At 34.1% G+C, this 16,609-nt stretch overlaps 4 protein-coding genes across 4 annotated transcripts; 2 read left to right on the forward strand and 2 right to left on the reverse strand.

The window, feature by feature from the left end:
* Positions 1-323: 323 nt before the first annotated feature.
* Positions 324-1,674, reverse strand: LOC107363426 (uncharacterized). The gene is made up of 2 exons (XM_015930647.3): positions 792-1,674; positions 324-721 (listed from the first exon to the last, which is right to left on the reverse strand). Exons 1-2 carry the CDS (start codon positions 1,545-1,547, stop codon positions 476-478), a joined length of 1,002 nt encoding a protein of 333 aa, XP_015786133.2. The 5' UTR covers positions 1,548-1,674; the 3' UTR covers positions 324-475.
* A 2,897-nt stretch (positions 1,675-4,571) lies between these two features.
* Positions 4,572-6,327, forward strand: LOC107363419 (cyclin-dependent kinase 9). Its single transcript, XM_015930640.3, has 2 exons — positions 4,572-4,935; positions 5,270-6,327. Exons 1-2 carry the CDS (start codon positions 4,682-4,684, stop codon positions 6,126-6,128), a joined length of 1,113 nt encoding a protein of 370 aa, XP_015786126.1. The 5' UTR covers positions 4,572-4,681; the 3' UTR covers positions 6,129-6,327.
* Positions 6,328-6,336: 9 nt separating this feature from the next.
* LOC107363404 (alanine aminotransferase 2) lies at positions 6,337-9,990 on the reverse strand. The gene is made up of 3 exons (XM_015930623.3): positions 9,392-9,990; positions 8,462-9,285; positions 6,337-7,794 (listed from the first exon to the last, which is right to left on the reverse strand). Exons 2-3 carry the CDS (start codon positions 9,060-9,062, stop codon positions 6,941-6,943), a joined length of 1,455 nt encoding a protein of 484 aa, XP_015786109.2. The 5' UTR covers positions 9,063-9,285; positions 9,392-9,990; the 3' UTR covers positions 6,337-6,940.
* A 1,087-nt stretch (positions 9,991-11,077) lies between these two features.
* On the forward strand, positions 11,078-13,451 carry LOC149093714 (uncharacterized). The gene is made up of 2 exons (XM_089268303.1): positions 11,078-11,485; positions 11,592-13,451. Exons 1-2 carry the CDS (start codon positions 11,459-11,461, stop codon positions 12,729-12,731), a joined length of 1,167 nt encoding a protein of 388 aa, XP_089124429.1. The 5' UTR covers positions 11,078-11,458; the 3' UTR covers positions 12,732-13,451.
* Positions 13,452-16,609: the final 3,158 nt, after the last annotated feature.

A 16,609-nucleotide genomic window follows, 5' to 3' on the forward strand; every position in this document is an offset into this window, starting at 1 on the left:
AAACTCAGCAACATCATTAGCTATCATTTACAGTTGACAATTTTTGTTTCATCAGAAATGGAAAGCTAATTACTTCATAAATGAAACATTTAGACATTATTTTTTATCCTAAAGCAAAATTATATCGATAAAAATTGTTCAATCAACGAAGAAACTACAAAAAATGTTCAATTACATAACAGCATTCAACTTATGTTGATTTTACTTCATTCATAAAGTTAAATGGTTACTAAAACATTTCAGATGTAGTAAAATAGCAGTAAATGGCTAAACTTTCAGGCTGAAAGTTCATTTGCCAAATTTAAAAGGACCAAATAAGCTGAATTATCGATAGACCGATTGTCTAGTTCAAAAATTTATTAATTTCAAAAGTAAATTTTGAGTACATTTTAGTTTATCATGGGTTGATTATTTTTTGAAAACGAGCCTTTTCTGTGGCAAAAAGATGAGTTTTAAATGTTTGGATTTGAAGGCATCAATTGTAACCAAATTTGCTTGACTTTGGTCTTTTATTTGGGAATTTGAGCCAATTCGGGTCAGAATTGTCGATTGGTTTTAAAGGTACCAAGTTAAATATTGATTCTTCAATTGATGATTCTGGATTCGTGCTGATTGTGATTAATAGATCAGTTGATCGAGTTGTAGTTGTAGTTCCAATTTCTTGCGATGAAGTTGTCAGTTTGGTGGTTGGTGGTTCATAAGGCTTCAACGTTGATCCCACCTTTGATTGAATGATTAAACAAAATATATTAATAGTTATCTTTAAATCTTTCGGAAAATAAAACAATTACCTGAATTGGATTAGAGACAATATTGTCAAAATAATCTTCTTCCCAGGGCAAAGGTGAATATGTAGTGCTTATCCCAGCAGTCACTGTGGACGAACTAACAGTTGAGGTTGAGGTTGAACTAGTTGGTCCGCTGGTTGTTGATGGTGATGTACTTGAAGTCGTGATTGATACATAAAGTGGTGTCTTAAATGTTGATGGTGCGGTAATAAAAGTAAAGTTTGGTGAGCTTGAGCTGACTGATGTCTCAAACAACTGCCATGAATCCTCTTCCCATGGAAGTAAACTCACTGTTGTATTTGATTCTGTTACTGGGTTAATGGAAGATGATTTTGTTGATGAACTTAGAGTTGATGATTGATCAGGTAAAGATGATGATGACGATGATAATGTAGAGGATGTTGAACTAGAGACCGAGGTAACATTATTTGTAATGTTTTGCGGTTTCTCTGTCAGATAGACGATCTCTGGATCGTCTTCCCAAGGAAGTAAGACGTCAACAGTTGGAGCTCTCATAGCTGGCCTGATTCCTGTACCATCGTAGTCATCAGGACTATTAAGTGGTTCCTTAAATGGGTCAAATCTGGATCCAATGTGATAATCAACTTTGTAAGGAACAGTAGGATTATTGTTTTCACTCAACTTTTCAAATTGATTAAAAAAAGCTGATGGCAGCATCAAAGGATGACTAGTAACAATCAAAATGAAGACATTAAGCCATAATGGCAACAAAACAAGATTCAATTTTAAGTTACTCATTTTTCACCTGATGTTGATTAATTGAAACCACAGAGCTTTCTGGATACATTAATTACATAGGTATTCGTTAAATCACGAAAACTGCATGAATAGCGCAATCCTTGAAGCACTTGTTTGTTGATGTATTTTTTCAATGATGAAATTCATCTTGTTGAAAACAATGATGATTCAAACTGTCAAAGTGTCAGAAAAATTGAAATAGTTAATTCAAATAAATCAAGTGTAAAATTTAAATCAGTTTTATCATTTCGTCAATGATTGTCGCCAATGATTGACTGATGGAAGGAAATTAGATTTACGACAGCTTCGTCTAAATGACTTTATTTCATTCAAACCTTGTCTTAACTGATCAATCATTATTAATATCAAACAAAACAAACCCTTGACAGTAAAACAATAACTATGGCTGGACAATTCATCTACTTCTAGCTAGTATTTCATCAATAGTATTTAAATCATGATAATGGAGAAAGTTTTTCACTATTACTAAATGAATGCTATGCTATTATGAATTTAAAAAATTACGATCCTTTACTATTTCTTTATTCAGTTGAATAAATGCTAGATAAAGCTAGAAAACATCAGAAATACTATTCATGTGAAATCTCGCGATCTTTCAATGAGACTTTTCATTTCTCCAGCAAAATCTAAAACCCTTTCTCTGAGCAATCAACAACTCAGCATTAAAAGCTACAAAGTTATGAAAATAACTCGGCTTAATGGTAGTTAGAATAGATTCAATTAAAACTCAGCAACATCATTAGCGATAAATTATTTACAGTTGCCAATTTTTGTTTCATCAGAAATTGAAAGCTAATCACTTCATAAATGAAACATTATTTTTTATCCTAAAGCAAAATTATATCGATAAAAATTATTCAATCAATGAATATGAAAATCTGTCATTGAGATTGTGTTAACTTTCACCAATAACACATTTCTCGTCCATTTAAATTCAGATGTTGAACGATGTCATTGAATGTTCCCTTCAACGGATCATTAAGATTGGTCTATTATGACCAGTCTTCCGGAAATAGTAATTCCCGTGTATTTGATACATTAAAAGCCTATGGGTCAATCATGATTGGTGAAGTGCCAATTGAATGGATAAATGGTGGACACCAACAAAATAAACAATGTCATTCCCCTGTTTGCTCGTCACCTTTGCTCTATTCAATTCAATCTGGCCTCAACGACGCTTCATTTCCACCTGAAGCAGTTGACCGTTTTTCATTGATTCCAGAAAATATGAGTTTTAGTTCATTGATGCTCACCGAAGACTGTGGCTTTATCAATCTTTACACGGACAGTGCGGTTAAATCAAAGTATCCAGGAATATTGACCAGTTTTCAAATAATTGATCTCAATGTTTATTTGCTAGTTGGCCTCTTGTCCATCCTTGGCATGTTAATCTATGCAGTCCGTGACAAAACTTTACCTTGGCCTTTCAAGGGAACAACAAAACAGCTAATCAATGGACAATTTGGTTTCATAATTTTGGCCACTTGTTACTTTGCTGTCTTCTTCGTCTCCAAATTGTTATCCTCTTCATTTACGACCAATTATTCAATAGCCACTCGAGATCCTCCCTTAATTGACTTGGAGGATCTTAACAGGTCAACTCAACGCGTAGATGTGGTTGATAATTTGTACTGTGCTCTTGAGGTTAGAGATGATCCATTTTTGTCTCGTCGTATGCATCCAGTTGAAATTGACAAACCTGTTGAACATATTGCCGATCATTTGTTTGACGATAGAATCGTTTTTTTCGATTCCTTGCTTTACACTAAAACTTGCACCAGAATATTTTGCAATTTAATGATCAATTTCAAGAAAAATACTGACTTTTATGTTGATATTAGTAATCGTCGTTATTACGATACATTACGGTTATTGGTTTACAACAAGTTTACTGAGAAAAGCAAGAAACGATTCCTTCAACGAGCAGCCTATTCGTGCCTTGAGATGGGCTATTGTTTTGATGCGTTTGACTGGGTATTAAGTAAAGTGGCTGTGAAAAGGGTCAAATTTTACAAAACAAATGCCCAATGCGAAGATTATGAGCAAATCAAAACCCATCCAATTGCGTATCATCCGATTGCATTCATCACGATTGAAGATTTACTCTATCTTTTTGCTTTCCTTTTGGGTCTTTCGTGCTTTATTTTAATCATTGAATTGGTTGTAAACGTTAAAGGATCCAAACGCAATAAACCAACCACGTTTACGAAACCATTCTTACATTATCCACATCATAAAAGATGGTATTATGTTACCGACATAAATACAGTTTTATCGAGCAAACAATTGACAGACGTTTATCCAATATATGACTTGAAATTCCAATGACTTTGAATGGCCGAAATCGGTTTAAATCGAGTGGTGCTTTAGTTTAGGCACACAAAGGACATTCATGGATCCACAATTTTCGATAAAATCACCTTCAAAATTGTATCGATTATTATATATTTGGCTGAATAAATCGGAAAAAATGTCTGATTATCAGTTTGATTGGGGAAAATGAGTTTCAACTCTTCGCTAAATTGTATGAAAAGTGTGAATTTAATTGATATCTTTTGATCTCTTTGCTCATTTGTTTTGACATTTTATTAGTTTTCTGACCATTTAATTCAATACGAAAGTTATCAAAAGTTCTAGAAGTGGAAAGAATTTAATTCACGCCTAGTTTCTATTTAATTTGAACAAAAAAATTTAGACAATCGTACTGTCTTAACATTACATCGGGTGTAATGTCAATTTTTCAAGCCAATTTCATCGTGAAAATCATTGAGACAGATTGACAAAGCAAAAATCAGACAAAATTTTGCTGAAATTTGATCGAATCAGAGAGATTTAAAGTGATTAAACAGATTTAGCTTAAAAGCTTTAGTGGCCAAATGGCAGTGAACCCTTAAGTACATTACCTAACGAAGTAAGAGTTACAGCCTCAGGTAAAGACTTGAGTAAGGTTACATTTCGCAACTCATGCGCAGCCAATGATTTGTAAGCTGTTTTTTTCAGATTTGTATTGAGTCTGCAAGCTACTTCATTCAAATTTTTATTTGGAAGCTAGTTATCAAGTTATATGTTACTAATAGACATAGTTGATAACTTTGTTTGAAAAAGTGTTCATCATGGCTACAGATGATGACTTCAAGTTTCCTTACTGTGACGATGTCAGCAAATATGAAAGGTTAGCTAAGATTGGTCAAGGTACATTCGGTGAAGTGTTTAAAGCAAGACATCGCCAAACCAAAAAACTGGTCGCATTGAAGAAGGTTCTGATGGACAATGAGAAGGAAGGATTCCCAATCACTGCCCTGAGAGAAATCAAAATCTTGCAACTTCTTAAGAATGATAATGTCGTGAATTTAATAGAGATATGCAAGTAAGTATTTGATTTATTTGTTATTGACTATAAAGCCTTCCATATGATATCCTTTTCTTCCAGTCTGAGGTTAAAACAAATTTGATGAACTTAATTCGCTATGTTTATTATGTCTATTTTATCCCAAGTATTCAGGTTCTATTAGAATGACAGTTTACTGTGAATTGAGGTCTATGAGAAATTTTGTTTGTACGAGAACCAGCGAGAGAAAAGAGAGGAAGAAAGAAACAAAAATTTTGAATAGCAACTGTATTTTAGAATTAACCTTTCTTGCCTAATTTTCTCATGATATAATTTAAATGATTTTTTGTCTAATGTTTCATTTATTTTGCAGAACTAAAACCAAAGCTGAAGGAACCAAAGGAGCCCCAGCTATTTTTTACCTTGTTTTTGATTTTTGCGAACATGATTTAGCTGGCCTTCTCAGCAATATCAACGTCAAATTCAGTTTAGCTGAAATCAAAAGTGCTCTGAAACAACTTTTTGATGGACTGTTTTATATTCATAGCAACAAAATATTACATCGAGATATGAAAGCGTCAAATATTCTAATTACCAAGGATGGGAAATTGAAATTAGCTGATTTTGGACTTGCCCGTGCTTTTAGCTCAAGCAGTAAAAGCAACAAATATACAAATCGTGTTGTTACTCTTTGGTATCGTCCTCCAGAGTTGCTACTAGGTGAACGTAATTATGGTCCTTCAGTCGATCTTTGGGGTGCTGGCTGTATCATGGCCGAAATGTGGACACGTAGTCCAATTTTACAAGGTGCAACTGATCAAACTCAACTGTCTCTAATCAGTCAATTATGTGGATCAATTTGTCCAGAAGTCTGGCCTGGCGTGGAAAAACTAGAACTGTTCAATAAATTGGAGCTAATCAAAGGACAAAAAAGAAGAGTTAAAGAACGATTGTCAGTTTATGTGAGAGATTCATATGCATTGGATCTGCTTGATCGATTGTTATGTTTGGATCCAAATAAGCGAATTGATGCAGATTCTGCTTTAAGCCATGATTTCTTCTGGTCAGACCCTATGCCTGGTGATTTGGGTAAAATGTTATCACAACATTCCACATCGATGTTTGAATATCTCGCACCACCAAGACGCAGACAAGCTAATCACCCAGCACCTAGTAACCATCCCAAACCTCATACTAATCAAGACGGCCAATATCATGATAGAGTATTTTAAATAAATTTTATAAGAAGATTTGTTGTCCATTCTGATCTAAAATCACTAGATCTAGCTGTAAATAAATTTCACACAATTTTACATCTAAATATGTATGAACTAGACTCAACATGCGGCATTGCAAGTTTTCAGTCTAGTGCAAATATGTCCATGAAAATTTTTTTATGATTTCAATAAATAAAAATAATTTTAGATCAAATTTGTTGCATCTATTTACCAAATTAACTTTAATTTTTCTTACATAGATAACAACAACTCTTTGATAATAACAATGCAATATCTTAATTACAATACATGCTCACTTAAATATTAATTAATAACAAAGATGTATAAAAAACATCAATTGAACAACATATAATTCATTCAGAATGAAGTCAACAAATGTAATCATTAATAAACTAAAAAATTTTCAACTTAACACCATAAAACACAAATTGATCAAGCATAATCTCGCAGTAACTATCTCGTTGTATTCACTAGTTTTAGTTAATCTCCAGTATTATGGTTGGTTTCGAGTGAATTAAGAAGCTTCCTTTAATAAGAACATGATTTATCACACTTAAGGTTAGCTAAAGAGAAAAATTAACTCAATCGATGAATTAAAATTGCTCAAAGCCACCAAGAATGGGTCCAATGGAGTGAAGAAAACGAAAGCTCAATACATTTATGGACATATTTAGAAGGCATAGCAGGTGAAACTAGGATTATTTTGATCAGTCTAATAATTTAATAATTTTTATAATCGATTTTTAATCATCAGGTAGATGGGTTTTCTTTCACATGATTGCTAACATAAAAGAGAGATGACAAAATTACTTGTACTTTTCAAGAAATTGTAGATGAAATGTTTTGAGACGATCCATCATTTTTTTCAACTCCTCGAACTGAGGTAGAATCGTTGTTCGAAAGTGGTATGTACCGGGTATTTGACCAAAACCTGAACCTGGGACAATACATATTCCAGTTGTTTCTAAAAGGTTTTTAGCATAAAAGAAGTCTGGCTCCACACCAGCATCACGAGCTTCTTTTATTGCTTTTTCAGGTAACATAATCTGTGGAAAAGCATACATTGCTCCAGCAACAGGATTAGATTTCATTCCTGGAATTGAGTTGAATGTTTCAGCAGCAAGTTTTGCTTTAGCTTTCAAAGATTCTAGGGTCGAGTTTTTCTCACTGGTAAACAAATCGTATGATGGATCACCCGGTTTCGGTGGAGCTACAACACAATCCATAGTAATCTGTCCAAGAATTGAACAACACAAACGAGCGGACAACATTTTTAAGAAAAGGGCTTTGATTTCAGGCTTAAGATTGATGAATTCACAGTAACCACCTCGAAGTCCGCATTCACCCATAAATCCCTTGGAAGAAGACATCAATGATGCTAGTTCAAGATTGATTCCCAACTCGTGCATAACTTTTTTGAAAGAATGAAAAGCAGCACCTTCTTTATAAACATTATGTTGATAAACTTCATCGGCAATGATTATTAGTTTCTCTTCTTTGGCGAAATTGATTATCTCTTTGATGTTTTCTTTATTTAAAACCGATCCTGTAGGGTTACCTGGGTTAATTATGACGATGGCTTTCGGTCTACATAATGATCTATCATTGTCCAAAGCCCGTTTGAGCTCAGCAATGTTTAATTTCCATTCGTTTCCTTCGTCTGTAATAAGAAAATTAAAAAATAACAATTAACATACAGCTTAGGATCAATATTAGATGGTTACGATAAGGAAATTTTGGAGAGATTAAAAACTAAGTATCGATCAAATTACAAACTGAAAGATAAAGGGTGTTAAGTTTAATTTTGCTCAGTTATCTTACCTTGATAATGGAGATGGCAAAGATAAAGATGAAAAGATATTGTTCATCCACTGGTCTTTCAGAAAAGTTCATCATCTTGTCTCTTTATACATTCTTTTCATCTTTATCTTTGCCATCTCCATTATCAAGGTAAGATAACTGAGCAAAATTAAACTTAACACCCTTTAATTAAAAGCTAAAGTTTATAAAAAGTTACAAGTGAAACTTTAAGCTTTAGTTTTTAATAAGCATTAATTAGTAATCCTCTTAATCAGATTTTCAAGAAAGCTTAAGCAAAAATCGTCAAAACAAAATATCATTAACAGTCACAAATTGTAGAATATTCTTTATGAATTTTATCTTCTCGTTGGATCGTGGTTTATGGGACTGCTTGATTAATATAGCGCATCTAATATCAAATAATTTTGAATCATATATTTTTTAATTTACTTGGCAACATTTCAATTTGTGAATCAACACAGTATTTCATTGAAGGTAATGTGGAGTGAATAAAAAATCAAACTTACCCAAATAGTATTTAATAGGATGCATCGCATACTCAGCAAGAGTTGCAGTGTATAGAGGATATTGAGGAATTGGAATTAAAACACCAGTTGGTTTATCATCAGTTGAAGAAGAATTGATTAAAGCCAATACAAATTTAACTGCTTCAGAGGCTCCATTAGTCAATACAATATCCTGCCAATTACTAGGTATTCCATCTCGTTCAGCAATGTACTCCGCACAATGTCGACGGATAATCTCAATACCAGCTGAATCAGAGTAACTGCCAACTGAATTGCCACCACAATAGGAAAGTAATAGTTTAACCTTTTCTTTAACATCTTTCGGGTACTTTGGGTCGTCTAATAGAGTTGTGTCTGTGCAACAAGCAATTACCTGACGAATAAATGTCAGTGGTTTTTGTCCAGTGGCATGACAGTCCCCAATGTTTGCTCGAATGACTCCATTAAAGGGCTTATCGTTTTTACCAGCCTTCAATTCTTTTTCGATCTCTCCAGCTCGTATCACTAATGGTCCACGGACAGCGTATTCCATTTTTTTGACATTTTGATTGACAGAATCAAGATCCAGAACGTGTGAACTTTCTCCTGACTGATTAGACATATTGATGAATTGATTAAAATCTCTGAGTATGAGAAAAATTGTTGTCTCGACTTAATTCTCAATAAAGTTGCTAGCCAATGATAACGATAAATATAATGAGTTGGTGGTTTGGCGTGAAAAGATATCCTTTCGGCTCGAAGTCCAATAAAATGATTAGATGTAATTCAAGAGACAAAAATTAATAACTGGAGTAGCTTTTTATTCAAGCTGTGATGACGATGCACTGTATGCCAGAAAGTAATAATTTGAAAGGTTAAGGACAGTAGGGTTAAGCATAAACTTGAAAAAATAATAGGAAATAAAAGTTATTGTATTTTAAATATACTCACATGAGAGTCAATCTGTATTTAAACAATTCAATATATCAATTTGGTAAAGTAACTGATTGATGAATCGATACAGAAGAAATGTAAAATTAATCAATTTTTATTGCAGAGACTGGAAATGTAACATGTAAGATAGTCAGGCAAAAGACATGAATAAATTGCTTTGTTGTCAACAAAGCAGCAAAGTAGACGTTTCAATACAAGGAAATAAGTGAGCCAATAAGTAATCAAGAAGCGAGTAAGATTGCTACAGATTAATTCACTTTTATTAGTTGCTTTTTCTCTCCATGTCACAATGACTCAATCCGTCTACTTGATTGCATACACTCAAGTACGATGTCACCGGTTCAATTTATTCAATTACAGTAATGTTTATTGAAATCCGGTTTCATAAGATGGCAAACCTTGTCATTACACATTCGTGAAAGAACTGGTCTTTTAATGCACAATGAACAAAGAGAAAAAAACGAAACAAATTGCTACAGTATATACAGGAACATTTTAATGATAACTGTTGATGTTAATTAGACTCTATAAAATAAAAAATTGTTGGAATTGTAAGAAATAAATAAATAAGAGCAAACTAAACGTAATTACCATCGAATGGTAATCATCTGTTTCCTGCAAGTCCCTTGTAAGAGCCATCTATTGTAATCTAAAGACAGAAAGTCATCTATGAAAAAAGTGCAGAATGATAAACTTTCATTAAAATAGACAAGATCTAGAGCGAAAGAGGTGTTTAGCAAGAAATAATTTTCGTAATGATATAATCAGGAGAGCTAAATATTAATCATCTCAAATTTTATGAAATTTTGTATGAATCTTACTGTTCCCTTTTCCCAAATTCAACAGATTTATCGGTTATTCCAACAAATATAAAGAGAATCTTATTTGTGTCTGATTGTCACCAAATGAAATTACAAAAAATGGAACCTCAAAATACTATTTCCTCTAATCATCTCCAAAGCAATTTTGTTTTTCATTTTATTAACAACTTTATTTGTCAATCAGTTATTTTAAATCTCAATACAATTGTTGATCTTTGAACAAAAGCAGTAAAATCAAAGTAGCAGAGCAATTTGCCTTGAACACGCAAAAGAAAATTTTTGTTACTCTATCGATTTGCCTGATAAAAGCAATTTGATACAAATCTGTAAACTAGTTTCCAAGTCAATTTAATCAAAGATCAAAGTCAATCTCTTTTCAAAAATAAAATAACAATCGATTCTAATGTTAATTTTTGATATCAAACTACGCTTTCGAGTTCAAACTACATGCTTCCAACCCTTGCAAATGAAAGATCTAAAAAATAGCGTTAACTGACAGTTTTTTGTTGAAATTTGATTGAAAATTATTTTTCAAATTCTGTACCTGAAGCATTAGACGGGCAATTTCAGTTACTCGATTGTGAAGTCCAAAAATTTTCCTTTCAGACAGATTATAATCATTGGTGATCATCTCAATGCTGAATACTGTAATTGCTTTGTTTTATCTTAATTGGACTCAAATCAAATTGAAGATGCTTGTTCGAACTGGAAATATTAATATGTAATAAAAAATCATTTCCATCACGTTGATACTCTCGTTTTTAATAAAATTATCTTGTTTAATCGGACTTTGTCAACTCTTTACAACTTGGTTTCGTGAAAAGATAAATTGTTAGATAGTTGGATAGATTCATGTTAATTTATGAGCACGCTAGACTGGTACTTATCAAATGCTTAGTTGCTTCATTACTTTTTCATAACTTGAATTGTTAATTCAAATTTTTTATTGCAATTTCATTTCATTTATTGAAATTGCCGGTTTCAAATGTAAATACTTTCTAGTGGAGCCCTCTTTCAATATTAACATGCAACCAGAGAATAAAATTCACCGCGTAAAGTCGCAAATTTTTTGCTCCGTAATTTATTGATTATTTTAATTAAATTAACCTTTATTTTGTTGTTTAAATTAACTAAACTGTGTTCCTACGGTGTCGTGCTATCTTTACATACCTTTTTTTTGAATTTACTGTTCCGTAAATCTCCCTATTTTTCTCTTTTACTGGGTCCCATCTTCTGCCTTAAAATGGCCTCTAACACTCTACAACCTCTGGTAAGTTTTTTGATGAAAGAAAACAAAAAAAAAATACTATGACTGTACTTTGATATTGAACTAACTTTAATTATGACTGTACTTATGACAATGACTGTACTCTTAGAACAATAAAAATGTTCCGAATACTGAAAAGTTTACTTTGGTGCTGGATTTCATCAAGTCCTTTGTGAAAATCACTGAGGCAAACAAGATGGTCATCTTTACTAGAACCCGGGATGTTCCTTTTCTTCAAGTTCTGGAGGAGATGTTGATTGATGAAAACTGGCTTTCTAAAACCTCTGCCGAGGATATTGGTTGCTGCTCTCGATTTGAGTCCGACTACAAAGCTTATAATCGGAGGGAATGGGACCTAACTACAGAGCCAAATTACAGATCTTTCTCAGGTTTGTCTAATAATGAGATTCGTAGACAGAACTGCCAGCGGTTCTCGACTATAGAAATGCCCAATACATGGTTTGATGTTACAGACATAAAAATCTGGCCAGTACTTATAGCTAGGAATGCAGCTTATAAAAATAAACGAGACGTTACAGGGCCTCAAGGTATGAAAGCCTACTTAGAAACAATGCTAGCTAAGACTACTGAAAATGTTGGTACTGTTATTGATATGGAACCGGGTTTCAATAGTCTTAAGATTAAGTGTGATACGATTTCCAGTCGAACTCTCCTTCTTAAACACCTAGAAAAAACTTTACCTCAGTGGCAGTTTTCAATTCCTCCTCTTCACGACCCAGTTATACGCCTTAATTACATTAGACTTAAGCCTGACAATGAAGCGGAGGTTAAAAGTTGGTTAGATAACTTGATTAAGAGAAACGATTGGTCAGAACAGGGTGATTCTACTCGATTATTACACACTTATCCCTATGAGGATAAAATTCATGCTGATGTATTACTTCAAATATCTCCTAGAATTAGGCAAAAAATAGAAAATCGTTTCGGGAAAGTTAATCTAGGTTATCAAGCTACAAATGCAACAGATTTCTTTGATATTAAAATCTGTAGAAACTGCTGCGGCTATGGCCACATAACAAAAAAGTGTCGTCTGATCAAAAAATGCGGTTTCTGTAGTTCCATTCACTCCGGTTTGTGTCCCGCTCAAAAAGATCCGTCTAAACAACGCTGCCCTAATTGCCTGAAACAAGGAACCAATGCTTTCTCCAAGGACTGCCAAGTTTACCGAACCAAACTTCGTCATGAAATTGAGAAAGTTAATTTTAACTATCAGTTTATTATGAACTAACTTAATTAAGAACTAATTTCTGAAGAGCTACAATTACTTAAAAGTCTTGACTATCTTGCCTTTATCACTCTACTGCCATTTTCTTTCTTCCCTTATACTCAAATTACTTTACTTTCTCCTATTTAAATCTTAATGATTTTACAATCCTAACTTGACACCAAACTGATTTTCCGTCAGACATAAACAAACTCTAATCTCTCGAACATACTTTTAATTAAAATAAATTAACAACTTAATGTAACTTTTGATTCAAACTCAAGCTTAACTTTCCATTAGTCACAACAAACCAAAGCTAACCAGCGTTAAATTACAAGTTTTTTGTTACACTGTTAATTACGATTGACTCTAAGCCTCTAAAACTCTCAACTCTACACTGTTGAGATGTTTCTTTTCATCAATTAAGACTTCCAAGAATTACTCACATTACAATACTAATTGAATTAATTCCAGAGATGTACTCTCACCCTTACTTTAACACTTTACTACAAACTGTAGTTATTCTTTCTCATTTGCTGAGCTGACCACATCATTATGAACTTACAAGAAGTCTCGAATCAAACGATTTTTCGTGAACTACAAGCAGCTCGTTTAGGTTGGGTTTCAGTCAACGGAATCTTTCCAACCATTCAACTTAAACTTTATTTTTCTGATCAAAACGGTGATCCCATCACATCAAGATCTGAACGCAAACGTATCATCAGACGCTTACTTGACAATTTTGGTAGAATCTCTCTTAAGATTCGAGGTATTAAACTTGGTCAAACCAAAGCTAGAATCCTGTTCACCAGTCATTTGTATTGTAGTGCTTTCTCTGAACTCATTCGAAGAGATTTTCCTAGTGTTCGTGGTGAACTACCAGTGCCTTCTAATCCCTGTGTTAAATTTACTACTACCAAACCTCTTCCGAACATCTCCAAAGACACCCTTACAGAAGCCATTATTGCTCAAAATAATTGGCTATCTGACATTGAAACAAAAGTTGTTAACATTGCTCGTCAGGAAGATTCAACTGCGACTGTAGTTCTTCGAATAAGTAACTATAATCGTGACAAACTCCTCGATCGAGACGGAATTGTGACTCTATCAACCGAACTGCTTGATGCTTATGATCATTTCAACATAGTCTACTGTGAGAATTGTTGGGACTACTATCATTACTACAATAACTGTCGTAACTCCACAAAGTGTTTTAAGTGTTCTGAAAATCACGACCAAAGTAATTGTACGGCAGAAGACTCTGAATTTAAGTGCGCTTCCTGCTCCCAACAATCCCATCAAACAGCAACACTTGACTGTCCTCTACTACAAAAGTACATCCGTACTTATCTGGGAAATGTCGCTCTCAACTCCAAATGGCTCATGCTCTCGCCAAGATTCCCTCTGGACTGTTAAAGTCTCATTACTCAACACTGCAAAATCCAAACCTTTAACCTTGGAACTCATCAAAAACACTCTCAAAAGTAAATCGTGTGTCATATGCCTGAATGAGGCAAATCGTATTGCAGCTAGTGATTACTTACGCTCATCCCAAGTTCTTATCAACGATCAGACCGTTCTTGTGGTCTCAAATGATTTAGTCATCTTTGCGTATGACAACTCTAACCAAAATCAGATCACTGCGCTCATTGGTAAAAAGGACAAAGCTGTTATCATATGTACTGCTTATCTAAACCCTTCAAACGTCAAATCACTAATGGCTAACCTCATCGAAAATCTAAAACGTTTCTCTCATCTTCCCTTTCTCTTCACTGGCGATGTAAACTGTGAAGCTCGATGGTGGTCAGATAGGATCAAAAGGACTGCACCAGCAACCATGCTTGGAGAATTCATTGAATCTAACAACTTAACGGTATTTAATCCTCCTCCAAATCAAGAGAACTACACTTTCAAGCAGCCCTCGGGTGTGGGGTGGATAGATGTTATGATAGGTAACTGTAGTCATTCCAATTTTACTCTCTCTGATCTTATAACAGATCATAAACGCCTTGACGTAGATGTTAGACTCTCAGATATCTTCTCACAAATGATACTTTCTAGAAATAAAAGTAGAATCAGACCTCCGCAATTAAAACAGTCACTAGATGTAAAGATAGACATGAGTAATAATTATGAAATTGACCAAACTTTTAGACGACTTCTTCACAACTCCTTTCAACACAAACGGCAGAAACCACTCCAACTTACATCTCACAACGCTAGAATTAGGCGTTTTCGCAAACGCATCAAAATGCTTAATAGACTAAATAAAACCAACTTCTCACCAGAAATTAATGAAACAATTCACAACCTAAAACAAATAGAGACAGAATTACGTGAGACCAAAAAAGGCAAATCGATAATGTTTATGCTAGCAAACCTAAAAGATTCAGCAAAAGTATGGTCAGTCCTTAACAGACTATTGAAAACTCAAGATACACTCTCTCAGTTCATCACAAATAATCGTGAGAAAGAAACCGAACTCAGGCGTTTCAGCTTTAAACGACCCTACTATACCTACACTTCGGGTCTGCTTGGTAATGCTCTTGATGCGGTTGAGGAAGAAGATATTAGAAAGTTACGATTCAAAAAATCATCGGGTTATTCAGATGATTTCAGTCTCAAGAGCTGGAACATTTTTTGGTCTAAAAATCAAGATACACTCATAAACTTAATCAAAACAACCTTTGAAAGAGGTTACATCCCCCAATGCCTTAAAACTTATGGGGCGCACTTTATTCCAAAGCCAAATGGTAAACTCAGAACAATTCGTATCTCTAATTTCATCCTGAGCATCTACGACACTGTACTAACAAACAGAATACAAAAAGTTCTTAGTAAAGTACTAATCAAACGTACTCAGTTCGCTTACCAACATGATTTGGATTCAGCTGACATGCATGTAACAATTTGTGAAAGCTGGAATCAATGTAAAGTTTTAATTTCCGCTGATGTTAGTCAAGCTTTTGACAATGTTAATCTAGAACACGCTCTTGATGAACTAAAGCCTCACCTAGGTGAATCTAACATTCAAATGATCCGACAATTCGTTGTGGGCAGATGGTTAAGAACTCTGGTTAATGGTATCTACAGATATAAACCTGATCCTAAAGGGGTCCCTCAAGGCTCGAAAATAGGACCTCTACTCTTTGTGTGCGCTCTCAATAAAGTAATTCGCAGCTTGAAAAGCCAAAACATCAATATTTTGGCCTATGCTGATGACATTGTCATTATTACTCACAGAGCTCTTCAAGAGCAAACGATGACAAAACTGGAACTTGAGTTATCAAAAGCGAATCTCTCTTTGAATCGTGATAAAACTAAAATTTATACTCACAACTCTGAACGCCTTAAGATTGCTGGTCGCGTCTTTGACTTTAAACCAACAATTCTTAACATTGATGCCCTCTTACAAACTGGCCTTGGTAAAATTCGACCTCATCTACAAATAATCAAACGTCTGCCCTGGCCAATTGCGAAATTGGTTATTAATTCGCATATTACTTCGCTCTTATATCGTATCTCTCCTTCTGTCGTTTATAAGAATCCAAATTTTTCCGATCTCTTTGACAAACTACAACATAGAGTAAACTGTGTTTTAAAAGAAGTCACTCCAACTTATCGTACTTCTTCACCTTGGTCTCCAATTATCATCCTCACAATCATCAATCCTCTTCAAATATGGTTGAAACAAATCATTCACTCCATCATCAGATCTTCTATTAACCTACAATCTTGGCCCTTGCTCTCACTCTTTGGTCCTTTTCCAACTTACACGAATAAACCATGCATCTTAAGTTTTTACAATAAAAAGGTTACTGTCCCAACCTTTTGTCAAGCTGGTTTCAGACTTAAAGGAGATCGCCTTCAGGTCATTTGCAGCAAAGGTGTACTACAATACA

Source organism: Tetranychus urticae, chromosome 2 (genome assembly GCF_039701765.1).
Source record: "Tetranychus urticae isolate SD_2017Ah chromosome 2, NJAU_TeUrti_SD_1.0, whole genome shotgun sequence".
Classification (NCBI taxonomy): domain Eukaryota; kingdom Metazoa; phylum Arthropoda; class Arachnida; order Trombidiformes; family Tetranychidae; genus Tetranychus; species Tetranychus urticae.

Excerpts from the sequence above, each read along its gene's own strand:
- LOC107363426 (XM_015930647.3), bottom strand. The coding sequence starts at position 1,547 with ATGAGTAACTTAAAATTGAATCTTGTTTTGTTGCCATTATGGCTTAAT. Across the intron at positions 722-791 it reads TTGTCTCTAATCCAATTCAG|GTGGGATCAACGTTGAAGCC; the intron begins GTAATTGTTTTA and ends ATTCAATCAAAG.
- LOC107363419 (XM_015930640.3), top strand. The coding sequence starts at position 4,682 with ATGGCTACAGATGATGACTTCAAGTTTCCTTACTGTGACGATGTCAGC. Across the intron at positions 4,936-5,269 it reads AATTTAATAGAGATATGCAA|AACTAAAACCAAAGCTGAAG; the intron begins GTAAGTATTTGA and ends TTTATTTTGCAG.
- LOC107363404 (XM_015930623.3), bottom strand. The coding sequence starts at position 9,062 with ATGTCTAATCAGTCAGGAGAAAGTTCACACGTTCTGGATCTTGATTCT. Across the intron at positions 7,795-8,461 it reads TCCTATTAAATACTATTTGG|ACGAAGGAAACGAATGGAAA; the intron begins GTAAGTTTGATT and ends TTCTTATTACAG.
- LOC149093714 (XM_089268303.1), top strand. The coding sequence starts at position 11,459 with ATGGCCTCTAACACTCTACAACCTCTG. Across the intron at positions 11,486-11,591 it reads CTAACACTCTACAACCTCTG|AACAATAAAAATGTTCCGAA; the intron begins GTAAGTTTTTTG and ends CTGTACTCTTAG.